Genomic DNA, 13,703 nt, shown 5'->3' with positions numbered 1-13,703 from the left:
TGGATTTATACGAATTTTAAAAGAGTTTATACAAGTTTGGGTGTATTCAATTCAAACTTGTATGAAATTTTAAAAAGTTCATACAAATATGGGTGTATTCAATTAGGATTATAAAAAAGTAGAATAAAATCTAGGTGTATTAAAAAAATAGTCATATATTTGGAATGATTTCATTGAGTGATAAATTTTGGTAGGTTTTAAGGTATAAATAACAAAGACCATAATAAATCCAACATCCCTCCAAAAGATTTCATCATATGCTAGTTTTTCTCTCTGCATACATCCTACCTTTTCTCTTTGTAGAAGACAAACAACCTTCCTCCATCTGTGAACTTACGCTCCCTATTTTTTCTTTGATCAATACCTTATTGGATTTTTTTTTTTCCCATAATTTTTCTTCATTGTGTTTTTCTTCTTATTAGGGTATATTTTGAGGTTACAGGTTTTACTTATTATTAGGGTTTAGCTTGGAGTTAAGGTTTATCCTTATTTTTCTTCTCAATTATCTATATACAACTTTATATAATAACAATAAAAATATATGAAAGAAGTGTTGCTGAATCGATGCATGTTTCAAATTCCACTTCTCTTGATTGCATGTTTCAACTTTATTATGCAGTTTAGTTCAAACTCTGATTTGTTGAATGACCAAACACTCGATGAACAACTTGAAAAATGAATTTGTACAAATAATAAATAATTAAAGTTATATCGTATGCTTAATATGACCACTTAGACAAACTAGTTTGAAATTAACTTTGAATCAAATGAGCAGAGAGAATAATTCTTATGAATGGCAGCATCCATGTTTAGTTGGAAGCTGTAGCTACCCTTTTAATTCTATAGGGAACATTGTTTGGATAATTATCTTGATAAGAACATCCAACCTTGTAGCATTATTTTGATAATTATCTTTCAACGTCTGTAGTATTTTGTGGGTTTTAAAATATTTTTTATGCTTTATTTGTAATTGATATGATAAAATTCATAATTGCATCACTCAAATGGAGTGTGGAAATGCACAAGAAATAACTGGTAAAAGAAAATACCGATTAAACCGATCACAAGAATACCCGCTACAGTACCTATTATCCAAAGAGGAATCCTTCCAGTAGTATCGGCCATTTGTCCTACTTTCAAGGCAGTTTCTTTTCTTCTTTCTTAGGTATCTTCTCGTCTGTCTTAGGTATCTTTTGGTCTTTCTTAGTGAGGTCGACCCCGTCCCAACCACCATTCCATATTACGGCAAGGGGAGGAGAAATGCTTGGAGTGTGGAAAAGAGCATAATATGTTGTTGCACCTCATGGTTTGATACTGCATCTCGCAGATGGCGTGATGTTAATGGTATGCTAAGCAAGGCAACTGTAGAATCCGAAATACTCCCCAAGATTAATGAAAAATGTAGGTGCCACAAGGTATTTTTTTAATTTTTAATTTTTTAATTTATAGTTTACATTTGGGCGTACATTGGATACCAAAATATGTGTAATCTATTATCAGGTAAATTTTTCTTAGTGGATTGTGGATTTCCAAACTGACGCCAATTTTTGGCTCCATTTCGAGGTGTTTGATATCATCTCCAAGAGTTTGGTGATCAAGGTCGTGAACCTACAAATGAAGTTGAGTTTTTCAATCTTCGTCATGTGTCCTTAAGGAATGTCATTGAGAGGATATTTGGTATATTTAAATCACGATTCACAATTTTCAAGTTCGCACCTCCATTTGCATATACGACACAAACAGAACTAATGTTAGCTTGTGTAGGACTACACAACTTTCTTCGAAAAGAGTGTAGATCCGACGAATTTCCTGATGAATTGGAGAACGAATCTTCTTCATATTCATCGTTATGGGTTACTGAAGGGGATCCTGCACTAGTTTTTCAGACACAAGAACAATAATAGTATAATGTTAATGATAGGAGAGTTGGTATAGCTTTGAATATGTGGAGAGATATCTGGCACAATGACAACATTGAGAATCAAAGATAATGAATGAATGTTGAATATTTTCCTTAAACTTTTCTTTCAATCTTTTGAATTTTGCTTTTCGTCGAAATAACTTTTTTTTTTAATGTTGTTTTATGTTGTTCAAGGAAAAGATGTGTTCGGGTAACCAATAATTCATGCTTAGGAATAATAGAGAATTTTGAAAGTGCATTGAGACCTTTTGATAAATGCAACCATGCAGCCCATGCATCATATATGTCTGAAGAATAAGAGGAGATCATGTATGGGATTGCGTTGGGCCTGAGTGGTTTTTTGATTGTCTGGGTAAGGATGCCAAAGTTAGCATTCTTCTTTAAAGAAATATGTTAAAGAAATTATGGAAGTCTGGAATAAAAATAATACAAATTTTAAAGAAGTTTATAATAAAATTATATAGAACTCTTCTGAAGTGTTGAAATATAAGTAGTGAGCTGATAGAAAATGTAACTAAGCCTATTTAGCTAATGGTGTATTCACTTAGTCACTAAAATGATAGGTGTTAGGCTTGAGTAGTGAAAGGCTGTACAAGCCACATGTAATGTTTTTAGAAAGCAATTTTAGATGAAGGGCTGTGATACAAAGCATGTAATTGTATCCAGCTGGTCTTTCTAACGAAAATATAGCACACACAGAGTCTTCTCATTTTGATTAGAGCATTGGGATGCAGAGCTTCTGTTGATTCGATTCTTTGTGTATTGTCTTTTATCTCTCCACTATTCTTCACAAAACTCTAACAGTTTATTCGAAATCTAAAAGTTCCATGAAATCTGGCACTTCAAAAAAATCTTTTAAAAATGCTCTAGAATCCTAATTGAATATACCCCAATTTTCCTTTTTCTTAGCAAACATACAAAGAAAGACTTGTCTCTTTGTCCTTGAAACAGTAAACTTAAACTGCTAGCATTGAGAATTTTGTTGATGTTGTACCCACGGAAAGTGCCAAATATTGGAATTATCCAGGAAGAAACTAGAATTGTAAAGTTGGGGACGAGAAAATGAAACACATCTATATTCAAAAGTTAAAGATCAAAGCTACTCATGTATAACTTATTGCAGATGAGCTTGCTCTCAGACCATACATTAACATGTGAGCATCCAATCCAAAATAATATTGGCAATAGGTAGAGAAACTCAAGATCCTTCCATCTTCCAATGTGCGGCACTCTCAACACCACATACATATGTAGCATGGCGTACTTTACGAGTTTGGTGATGCCATGCCATATGCTACAGTGACGATTGGCTTGTTATTAGGGAGCATTTTTCTTACCCAAGTAAGTATCAGTTATCTAGCTTTAACCCCAAACTTGCTTACTGATTGCAGAAAATATGGAGAAATCGAAGAAAGATGGTATCTTTTTAAAATCTTTCGGTTAAGAAAATCAAAACCCCCTGTTTCTTCTTTGATCAATATCCAAGTACCTATACTCCCCTTGAATGTTCTTTTTGCAGGAAAGAAGACAATGCTCTTGTAAGTTGTAACGTCCTATGCGCAGATTTCCTGCAATATGGCATGGCATTAGCCATGAAAGCAAATCATGGCTATTGGCAGCCTTTGATTGTAACGCATGCCACCTCCGAAATTCAAAACATAGGTGTCACGTTGCTACATGCCCGGTTTCATTTGTTAAATCTAAAAGTTGGAAGGAAACAAAACTTGGAGTTCCCATATTGAAATATGCGTCATCTTGGTAGACTTGGGTGCGATAGTACTTTACCTATCTCGTGAGTTGGCTCCTCTCCTTGCCCTATATAAACAGATCATACTATGCAAACCATGCACAAATGTGAAAGTATCATAAAGTGTTTAATTAAACATGGCTCGGACACTACTGATTTACGCAGCCTTTTTCCTTTTCATAAGCTTAGTCCACTCTGTAAGCCCTCCACCGTTTTCTAAGAGACTGGCTCCCACACTATCTCCGTCCATCAGCAGTAGAATTGGGGGCGGAGGAGGAGGCGAGGGTGGTGGCGGTGGCAGCAGTTCCGGTCCGGGTAGTGCAGGGTCAGGGTTTGGTTCAGGGAGTGGGTATGGCCGTGGAAGTGGTGGCGGTGGAGGAGGCGGAGGGGGAGGTGGTGGAGGTGGCAGCGGTGGTGGTAGTGGTTCTGGCTTCGGAGGTGGAACTGGCTTTGGAGGTGGTGGTGTTGGCACTGGAGGATTTGATGGCTCTGGAGGTGTAGGCATGCCTGGGAAATTAGATAGGAAGAGTTCCCCAGGCTACCATTAATTTAGAGCAATTAATATACATAAGCTGCGTGTGTTTCCTCCTACAATTCTACTTGAAAGTCTTGTGTTGTGTTGCTCTTTCTAGCCAGCTAGAAGGAGCGCTTCTCCTACAACAGAGTGAATAAACTAGTAATCACTCTGTCACTTTTCTAAGTGAAGTAGTACTTCATGTATTGAAGTTTTATTTGCTAATTAAAGGGTTTGTATGTTAACCATCATTTGATCTAATGACACTCAGTTTTCACTTTATTGAAATTGGTACCAACTTAATTGGTAATGTTGAAAATTGTTAACAAATCCCCACAACTATCAATTGATGATTAAAATTATTCTGACTCACACCATGTTTTATGTATGAGTAATTATAGTGTAGCATTGTAATACGGTCATGTGATATAACTTGTCAACGTGTTATAATATAAGTGGATATTTATTGCTACTATTCTTTAAGAGTGGAAAATCGACTATGTCATTCATATATATCACGTGACTATATTACAATGCTATATAATCCATGTATTGGGCATTGACATATACCATAATACTGGTCACAACAACATGAACACCCAACAATCATTATCGTCACACTCGAGGTTAAGACTTTACTATCCACACCCAACAATATTATCTTCACACTCAGCTCCTGTATTCTGTCCAAACTTCCCAATTTTGACTTATTATTATTATTTATATATATTTTTTGAATAAAGTCCATAGCCAAGCCCAATTCTTTAGCTTTGGTCCATTCACCAAAACGTCCAAGTTCACAAATGGTAAAAACAAAAAGGGCCAAGTTGAGAATTTAAACCTCTTATAGGGGCGAAACTATAAATATGGTTTTCTGTTCAATGAAGTTTAATTATAAATTTGCCTCTTCTTTTTGAAAAGGCGGGAAACCAAATCGACCAGAAGAGAGAGAGAGAGAGAGAGAGAGAAAGAGAGAGAGTGAAGCTGTGTTGAGAGAAAGAGAAAGAAATGGAGGGAGGGAGCTCAAGCAGCGAATTGCAGAGTATAAAAGACGCCATTAGATGCTCAGATGTATGTAATTTCAGTTTTCCATTTCCAATTTTGCAAAAATTTCAATTTGAATCTTAGGGTTTTCAGTCCATTCATTCTTATCTTTCTATTTCGCTCTAGTTTCTCTCACTCTCAGCTTTTAGCTCTGCATTTCTCAGCTAGGCTTCGTTAGCTTGTACAAAATTTGAATTTCATTTTAATCAAAACTTGAACTTCATCGCAAATTTGATGGAAGTGGCATTTTCTTCGATATTTCATTTTTCATTTTAATTCACGTTTATTGATTTTTATTTAACCACGGCCTGGACTTCTGTGTTATGCAGGTCGTGGAGAATCGTATTGAACTACTTACGAAGCTTGGGGATTTTAAAATAACAGAGAAATCTGAATTGGCTTCCCTTGCGGAATCTCTCACAGTATCCAATTCAATGCTATTGAGTTTTTTCTTAATAATTTATTCCATTAAACTTATGATTTCTAATCTGTTCAGTGTTTAGCAAATTATGAAAATTTGAAATGCACTTATTTTTGTTTTATACATCCCTTGCCTTTCAGCTTTCAGGAACACTGCATAGTCACGTGTTTCCCCAATTTCAGTGAGAAATTAAGGATTATTTCAATAATGTCGTTTCAACGTTCTATTATAATATTTGTTCAATCTCTCGTTCATAAAAGTTGTGCGCAGTAATAAAATGGAAGATAACCCCATTTTTTGGCTTCTTGTCAAGTGTTGATGTGAAAAGGTTTGCCACTGGATCAATTACTTTTTGTTTTCTCAGTGCTCTTATGATGACCTTTGTGTTTCTTTTGATGCAATGTTGTAGGCCATAAAGTTTCTTAGAAATATGTGTTTTCAAATTTACATGCATAGGAAAGCTTTCATGGCCAACCAGCCCACCATTATATTCTTTTGCAAATGGTCATAATTCGGTATGCAATCCTCTCATGAACTGTTTGCTAAGCAATCATCTGTTAATGGTTTTGTTCTTAACAACAAACTAGACATTTTGGGAGGACTATACTTGCTTGGATATAAGCCAGTGCATGTTAAATGGGGCTATATTACAGGTGGCTGCAAAATACCTAGAATCTGATATATCCAACTGTCTAGCACATTTCCTTGCCCTTGGGACCAAGGTAATATGTCTTTTCTGGCAGGGTGCTTGGATTAAGAGCAAGTATACTAAGTTTTTAGTCTTCATTGGAACCTGTGGTGTCTAATATCTTGAGCATGATTTACCCGTCAGGCCAGCATATGGTGTGGTAAACACCTAAAAATGACTCTTATGTCGACTGAGGAGTCTCAAGAAGAAGAGCATGCCAACGTGTTCTTTGAGGTAGATGTTAGTGCACACTGTCAGTCTTCTTATTTGCTTACAGAAAGAAATGTTGCTTTTATATAAAGCATCCTTTGTCTTAACCTGAATGCTAACACGACAGATTTCTTAACTTGGAGATTCTCCAGTTTAAAATGATTGAATTGTTTTTTTTTGGAAAGTGTGCAAGTAGATCTATTAAATGTTGTTCCCGTCAGCTTGTATTTTGTTCTTGAACCAAGTTATACCTTCTATTGGAGGGTCTGCTTGCTGTTTATTTCTTTGAGGGATTTTCTTCTGAAGTCCTTTGACATGTAGGACATTTGTAACGTTTCAGTCCTTTAGTTGCTGGTATTTTGGATAACATTCCATGCCAGATGTTAATACATACTCAATAAAAAAAGTAGCATATGCATGAGCTGCTTCCATCATCTGTCTGCTGCATCGTGAACTAGCTGTCTTGTAGAATACAGTTTTCATTGACACTATGTACTTCATTTTGCAGCTGCTTCTGAATCTGCTGAGCTTTTCTGGTGCTAGTTTTTCATTTTTGGAAAGATTCCCTGTTTCTGTTGACAAGCTGTCATTGGATATTGTTGAGAAATTCTTCGTGGAACAGTTAAACTTGATCAAAGATTCAATATCAGGGATTAAGGTACTTATTGCATTGTGTTTCCTGTGATATTATTTATGGATCATTTATTCTAATAAAAGTACTTTGGTTATCTTCTGGATCTTATATGTTATGTAGTAATTCATATTGAAAGAGGTCACAAACTTTGGGACGCCACTGAACTGTTAATGAAAAGAATGTCTTCACTTTTTTCTTTTCTATATTTTTGAAATAGATATTACTTATCAAATATTTTCTTTTCGAAATGCATTTTAGTAATAGTTTAAGAAATGCTTTGCTAAATCTAGTACTGCTAAATACTTGGTGAGTCAGGGCTTATGAATTTCTGATGTTTAACAAAGGAAAAAACTTACATTAACATTAAGGTTCCAATGAAATGCCAGGGGATTTTGATTGGGTATTGAGACTCTTGTTTATTTGAATGAGCCAAGCTTGAGTGTTGATTTAAATCTTATTTCTTACGAGTTAGGCTAAAATATACCTGTGATGGATTGCATAAATAAATATACATAGGCCACTTTTGAGATATGTGTTACATGATGGTCCAGTATATATTTATGTTTTTATTGAACTTTAAAATATTCCGTTTTATTTAAATGAACACTTGTTGATCAATTGGTCAATTTGCCATTTGTGAACACTAATTATTATATATTTAGAATACCGATCACATCTCACATGAGACGGCACAACCTAAATGCAGAGAATTCAGTGCTTTGAATCAGTAGTAAAGGTCACACTGGGGGTCATTGATGCTGTAATAAGACTATGTGGAGCATACGCACGAGCTGTAAATTGGGAGTCCTGGGATGAAAAACTTGCAGGGGACAAAACTGGAATGGGTGTTGAAGGTTTCAGTAATATGAATCATGTTATTAATGTAACGAAGTATACAATAGAAAAATTGTGTGAGATAGGCATTGTTGCTGCTAAGAATGGGGGCAGTCTGGTAAAGGTTCTTAATTTTTCGTGGAAAGGTGTAGTTACTTTGCTTCAGCTTGGTGAGGGGGTACTTGCAACAAAGGTGAATGTAGCAGATATAATTTCAAATCTGATCTCATTGGTCAATGAATCGTTAAGATGTGCAGCTGAGGCTTGGTCATCGTCTCTGAAGGAAACCATTTCTGTGACAGAAGCTAGAAAGACATTTCTTCCAGTCAAGTTTTATCTGATTAATGCAATAAAAATATCTTCCCTGTATCCATGTCAAGCATATCTGGTACAAGGGGAGATAACAAATTGCATCCTAATGATCTCAACCTTTAAAATTTTATTGAGCAATGAAAAGCTCTTAAAAACTGCCGCTGATGTCTTCACCGAACTCTTGGAGAAAGCATCCTTGGATTTACTCATTTCTTTACTGAATTCATCTCAAATGAAGCAGGAGTTCAAGGGTGAGATTCTAGACTCTCTGTTCAGTAAAGGAAGCTACAGAGATACTGTTTCTGAAGATCTGAGTAAATTTAACAAGATAAGTTCATTGGATGAAATCTTTTCTTTATGTGGGGAAGCATTTCCTGGAGAAAAAGCCTTGTTGCTTGGTCGTGTTTCATTGTTTCTTGGTTTTTTGAAATTTTCTGTTGATCTTGAAGAAGATGTAAAACTTGGTATTACCAGAAAACTTGGTTGGTTCTTGGATATATTAATTGATGAAGATGTATATGCTTCCATTTTGCTTTTGCAAGTTCCTGGGTTATACGGGTCTGGAGAAACTGTGGAAGTTGTCTGGCAGCCTATGTTTTCTTTTCTTTTGAATGCATTGGAAATCTTCATGCTTGTGGTCTCTCCTAGTCCTGCTTGGAGTGAGTTGGAGTCTTTCCTTCTTGAGAATATATTTCATCCTCACTTTCTTTGCTGGGAAATTGTGATGGAACTTTGGTGCTTTATGCTGCGTTATGCTGAGCCAGGGATGGCGAGTGGCATTATTGGTAAACTCTGCTCATTATTAAAGTTTGTGGCATCTGCTGAATCAGTTCTTGTACCTGGTTCTGCTCTGAGAAAATTGGCAAGATCAATCAGCATGCTTCTTACTTTTGGTGCACAAGCTATGGTAGACCAGGTTTACAAGTCCATTGTTAGTGATGATGGAGCTCAATTATCGTCAGTTATGCGTTTGGCCTTGTTCATGGAAGGCTTTCCATTAAATTTACTCTCAGACAAGATGAAAAGTATAGCAACTCATAGAATCATTACTGATTACTATGTCTTCGTAGAAAATTTTGATGACAAGTCGATGAGATCTTTCCATTCCGGTGCTTTTGGGGTCCCAGTCTTTGCTTTGTCTGCTTCTTTGCAGTCTCTGTAAGTAACTAGAAACCTTTATGCATGTTACTTGGTAGTAAACTGTTATAGTCTAAATGATCATTCAACCATACAAGTTTATTTATTTAATATTTTTTTGAGAACTGTGACTTACTAGGGTTAAACAAACTTCACAAACAATATGCTGCACAACCAGTATTATTTCATTGTGATATAATATTCTTTAGCCTATCCATTGTTTCTTGAGGAATTTCAGTTTAACAGTACTCTATTCATAATTACTTTCTTCTGTATTCTTTTCATGATGCCATAAATTCCTCTTCATCCATTTCCAAAACCACTGTTAAATCTTTTTCTTGCACTTTCTTCTCCACCTTTCATCATGGAATCTATTAACCACTATATTTAATGAAGTGTGTTTTTCTCTCTTGAAGCCCGATCAGCATATCTGATATCGATGTGAAGACCCTGAAGTTTTTAGTTGCTATCATTCATAACTACAGAGTTTCCTCAGATAAATTAATGAAGGAGCACTACTCCAAACTTTTGAGTGAAACATTGGGGATCATCTCAAAAATGAACCATTTATATGCTTCTGACGAAATGGAGAAAGTAATCTTTGAGCTCGAAAACCTGTTTATCTCAGGACCTGCAGCTTCTGATACCCAATTGTATGAATGCAAACCAAATCTGGCTCTTTTCATGGCAGGCCTTGCTCATATGGAAATCAATGAAACTAATCAAAGTGCCAAGACCTCTGCTCTGTGGGAGTTGTATCACATGTTGTTGAGAGAACGGCATTGGGCATTTATTCATTTGGCCATTGCAGCATTTGGATATTTTTCTGCTCGGACATGTTGCAATGAACTTTGGAGATTTGTTCCGCAAGATGCAGCGCTTTCATACGATTTAGTATCTGCAAATGAGGCAAGCGTGGAGAGATTCATGTCTCAGTTTAAGATATTTCTTGAGAAGGAAACAGCGCTTCTTGCAATGACGCCTAGCTCTGACCAGCTTGGTCTGCTTGTGAGGGAGGGCCTAACTCTGAAAAAAATGTTTCAAAAGAAATCAAATGTCATTCCAGAGACTACGGAATGTGAAAACATGGAAATCGACTGCAAAAAGCAAACGGGGGAGATTAATGGTGGAAAGCAAACCAATAAGAAAAGGAAACTTCCGGATGGAATTAGGAAGGGAATGGAATTGGTAGAGAGTGGTATGAAGGTCATTGTTGATGGTATTTCTCAGTGGCAGCAAATTCAATCCGGCTCGGATGAACTTCATAAAAAGTTCTTGTCTAACTTTTCTCGCCTTGAAGATGAAGTTGCTCAACTAATTGGCCTGGCTGGTACTGATTAGGCTGCAAATTTCTGTTCAGTCCTGGAAAGTTGTGTTCCAATGCTTAACAGGTGAGTTACTGAGCTGGTTTACATGTTCTGAAAAATGCTTTTTGTATATATTGTTATTAGAAATATAAATATCAATTTGATCCATGGCCTTCAAATTAGGTTTCCATTGCAACCTCTACCATATTGGTTGCCTTTTTTCTTCTTTATCATTTTGGTTTCAAATTTCACGAAGCTTATCTTTTAGAAAAGGGTTAACTATCGATTTACCCCCTGAAGTACATGAAAACCATATATAAAATGAATTTAATTCAGGCGATTGTCACACCAATGAAATAGTAAAGGTATAGGGGTAGCCATTAAATTATCAGTTACCATATTAGTGTATTTTTTGGTCAATAAACTTAAGTTGCTGGTTTCAAATTTCACAACTGCTTTTCTATTTAAAGGAAGCTAAAGAAGCAGAACATTTCCGTTTGATAACCATTTCAAATTTAGTTTTTAGTTTTTATTTTTGTGTGCTAGAGTATAGAGTTAAAAGAGGGAGAAGTGAGAATGAGAGTGAAGATGAGATTTATAGAGAAGATAAGAAGGATGGGAGGAAGGAGTAACAAAAGTGAAAACAAACATTAAAACATGAAATCTATTTGAAATTGTTTTTACTTTTGTTACTCCTCCCTCCCATCCTTCCCTCTCATCCTCTCTCTCAATCTCATCCTCACTCCCATTATCACTCTCATTCTCCTCTATAACATGATGAAAACTAAAAACTAAAAACTAAAATTGAAATGGTTATCATGTGGGCCCTTCAATAACCATTTGATCAAGCATCTTCTCCAAGGTTCTGAAACAGGACAAAAATGAACACACTAAGTTTTCTGCTTCTCCTTCTACTGCCCCTGTCCATATGCAGCTCAATGGCTGATTTTCGAGTGACCCTTTTTAACGACTTGGCCAAAAACACCAATCTGAATGTTCAGTGCCAAGCCGCCGGCGTGGATCCAAGCCAGCATTCGATTCTATTTTTACATGACTTTACCTGGAACGTCAACCCTAGCACTGTGTTGTCTTGTGACATGAGTTGGGGTTGGGGAAATGTAAATGGGCATTTCGACATCTTTGATGCTAAAAGAGATTCAACTAGGTGTTCCAGAAATTTCTGCGCTTGGCGTGTGAAGCAGGATGGCTTGTATCTCTTCATCGAGGCGCATAAGAGGTTGGAGTTGCAGTTTACATGGCCTCACTGAAAATCAGCACGGCAAATTGCACTGTGGACTTGTTTGGTTTTGTTTAGGACCACATGCATGCAAATAAAGTTTTTCCTAGAAATAATGAAGTAGTTAGCTAGTTTTCTTCCAATATGTATGCCTGCTTAAAGCAGTATGTGGCGCTCGCGCTGTTTTACCCATTTTGTTACATGATATTGATGATTTGGGTGTCTTGAGATTTAGCAATACTTTTGGCCAAACGGTTCTATATTACATATTCTTTATTCCTTAAGGCCTCATTTGGTGGCTCGATTTGAATTGGATTGGAGGTGAGTTCAAGTGAGTCCTTATGAGTCGAGTCTCACCCCTCTAGATTGGACGTATATGACACAATATGTCGTATTGTTGTCCAATTTAATATGTCTAATCCCAACATATAGGTTAAAAATCTTCAAAAACCGAATCCATATCTAATATTAAAAATAAAAAATAAAAAAAATCTACAACATTGGAAGTCAAAAAAAGAAGAAACATAAATCACTCCTATAGATAAGGTAAATAAAAAAAAGGAATTAAGGTTTTTTTTTTGATATTACCTCTTACTTTTTGTTGCTTCCCGTTTCTCTTGGCAGGGTAAATGGGCATTAAAAAAAGTAAAACGATCCCGTTAATTGGCCTAAATTGACCCTAAAAAACGCCTGGATTATTCCTAATGAATGCATCCGTTTTTATGTTTCTATATCAAATTTATTGTTTTGCTTCCATGAGGATTTGCGTTCAAGAAAAACCTAATTGGAAAAGAAGATCAAGAAAAAAAAGTAAACATGATGAGAAAAAGGAAAACACATTTCCCCTTTATTATAATTTTTTGAGGTACAACAGAATGAAAGCATGTTGTCTAGGGGTTTCAGCAGACAACAACCCTACTGAGTAAATAATATTTTCCCATCATCATCATCATCGTCTTCTTCTTCATCTTCATGTTCTTGTTCCCCAGTCATACATTTTCTCCCACTCTCCAGTCTTGATGTGAAATAAGTAGATTCCACTCTCTTGCGTTCTCCATATGCAATGAACTCCCCCACACCTGTCCATAAACGCATCACTTGGATAAAATACATCAAACGTAACGATGAAATTCGCGTACCACATTGAGCATTGAAAATATGTGTCAAAGCTAGCTCGAAATTTAAATTCCCACTCCTGATGGGGAGCAAGAATGCGATCGCCAAGATCGTCCATATCGGATTCACAATGGTAGTTTAGTTGTTGGGTGCTCAGCTCGTTCTTAATTCTCACAAAGTGCTTTTTCCCAGGCCAGAAGCCAAAGCAGCTTCTTGGGCCAAATGCCAAAGAAAGGAAGAGCACAAAATAGAACAACTGCCTCATTGCTTTTCCCTTCATTTGCTTCTTGCATTTGCAATCTGCTGCCTGCATATGCTTTTATAGCAAAATTATATTATTTGGTTTTCATATTTGGTTATAATCTTGTCATATTTTGAGTAATGCATACACCGGACATAAATGAAAATTGTCATATATACATGCATGTTTTTATGGAAAACTGCATAAAGGATTGATTCAGAATGACAACTAATGGCAATCTGACGACACAAAAAAGTCGACCATCGTGAAATTCATGCTTCCGATTAACAATTTGGCACGTTTAGAAACAATATTAGTGCTAATTATTTCTTAATTTGAA

At 36.1% G+C, this 13,703-nt stretch overlaps 2 protein-coding genes across 5 annotated transcripts; both read left to right on the top strand.

The window, feature by feature from the left end:
- Positions 3,706-4,273, top strand: LOC109949088 (putative glycine-rich cell wall structural protein 1). The gene has a single exon (XM_020563397.1). The coding sequence runs from the start codon at positions 3,806-3,808 to the stop codon at positions 4,214-4,216; it is 411 nt and encodes a 136-aa protein (XP_020418986.1). The 5' UTR covers positions 3,706-3,805; the 3' UTR covers positions 4,217-4,273.
- Positions 5,133-11,803, top strand: LOC18790513. Of its 4 annotated transcripts, none has more exons than XR_002270776.1 (8): positions 5,133-5,253; positions 5,556-5,648; positions 6,235-6,369; positions 6,480-6,569; positions 7,054-7,203; positions 7,886-9,483; positions 9,879-10,853; positions 11,771-11,803. XR_002270776.1 is itself a non-coding variant. In XM_020560242.1 (7 exons), exons 1-7 carry the CDS (start codon positions 5,191-5,193, stop codon positions 10,801-10,803), a joined length of 3,054 nt encoding a protein of 1,017 aa, XP_020415831.1. In that variant the 5' UTR covers positions 5,133-5,190; the 3' UTR covers positions 10,804-10,937. The 4 variants fall into 4 exon arrangements, 2 of the variants coding, with proteins under 2 accessions (XP_020415831.1, XP_020415839.1); XR_002270775.1 differs by having other exon boundaries at positions 11,704-11,783; XM_020560242.1 differs by lacking the exon at positions 11,771-11,803 and having other exon boundaries at positions 9,879-10,937.

This window comes from Prunus persica, chromosome G1 (genome assembly GCF_000346465.2).
Source record: "Prunus persica cultivar Lovell chromosome G1, Prunus_persica_NCBIv2, whole genome shotgun sequence".
NCBI classification, from domain to species: domain Eukaryota; kingdom Viridiplantae; phylum Streptophyta; class Magnoliopsida; order Rosales; family Rosaceae; genus Prunus; species Prunus persica.
This window is presented reverse-complemented; position numbering and strand designations above follow the sequence as displayed.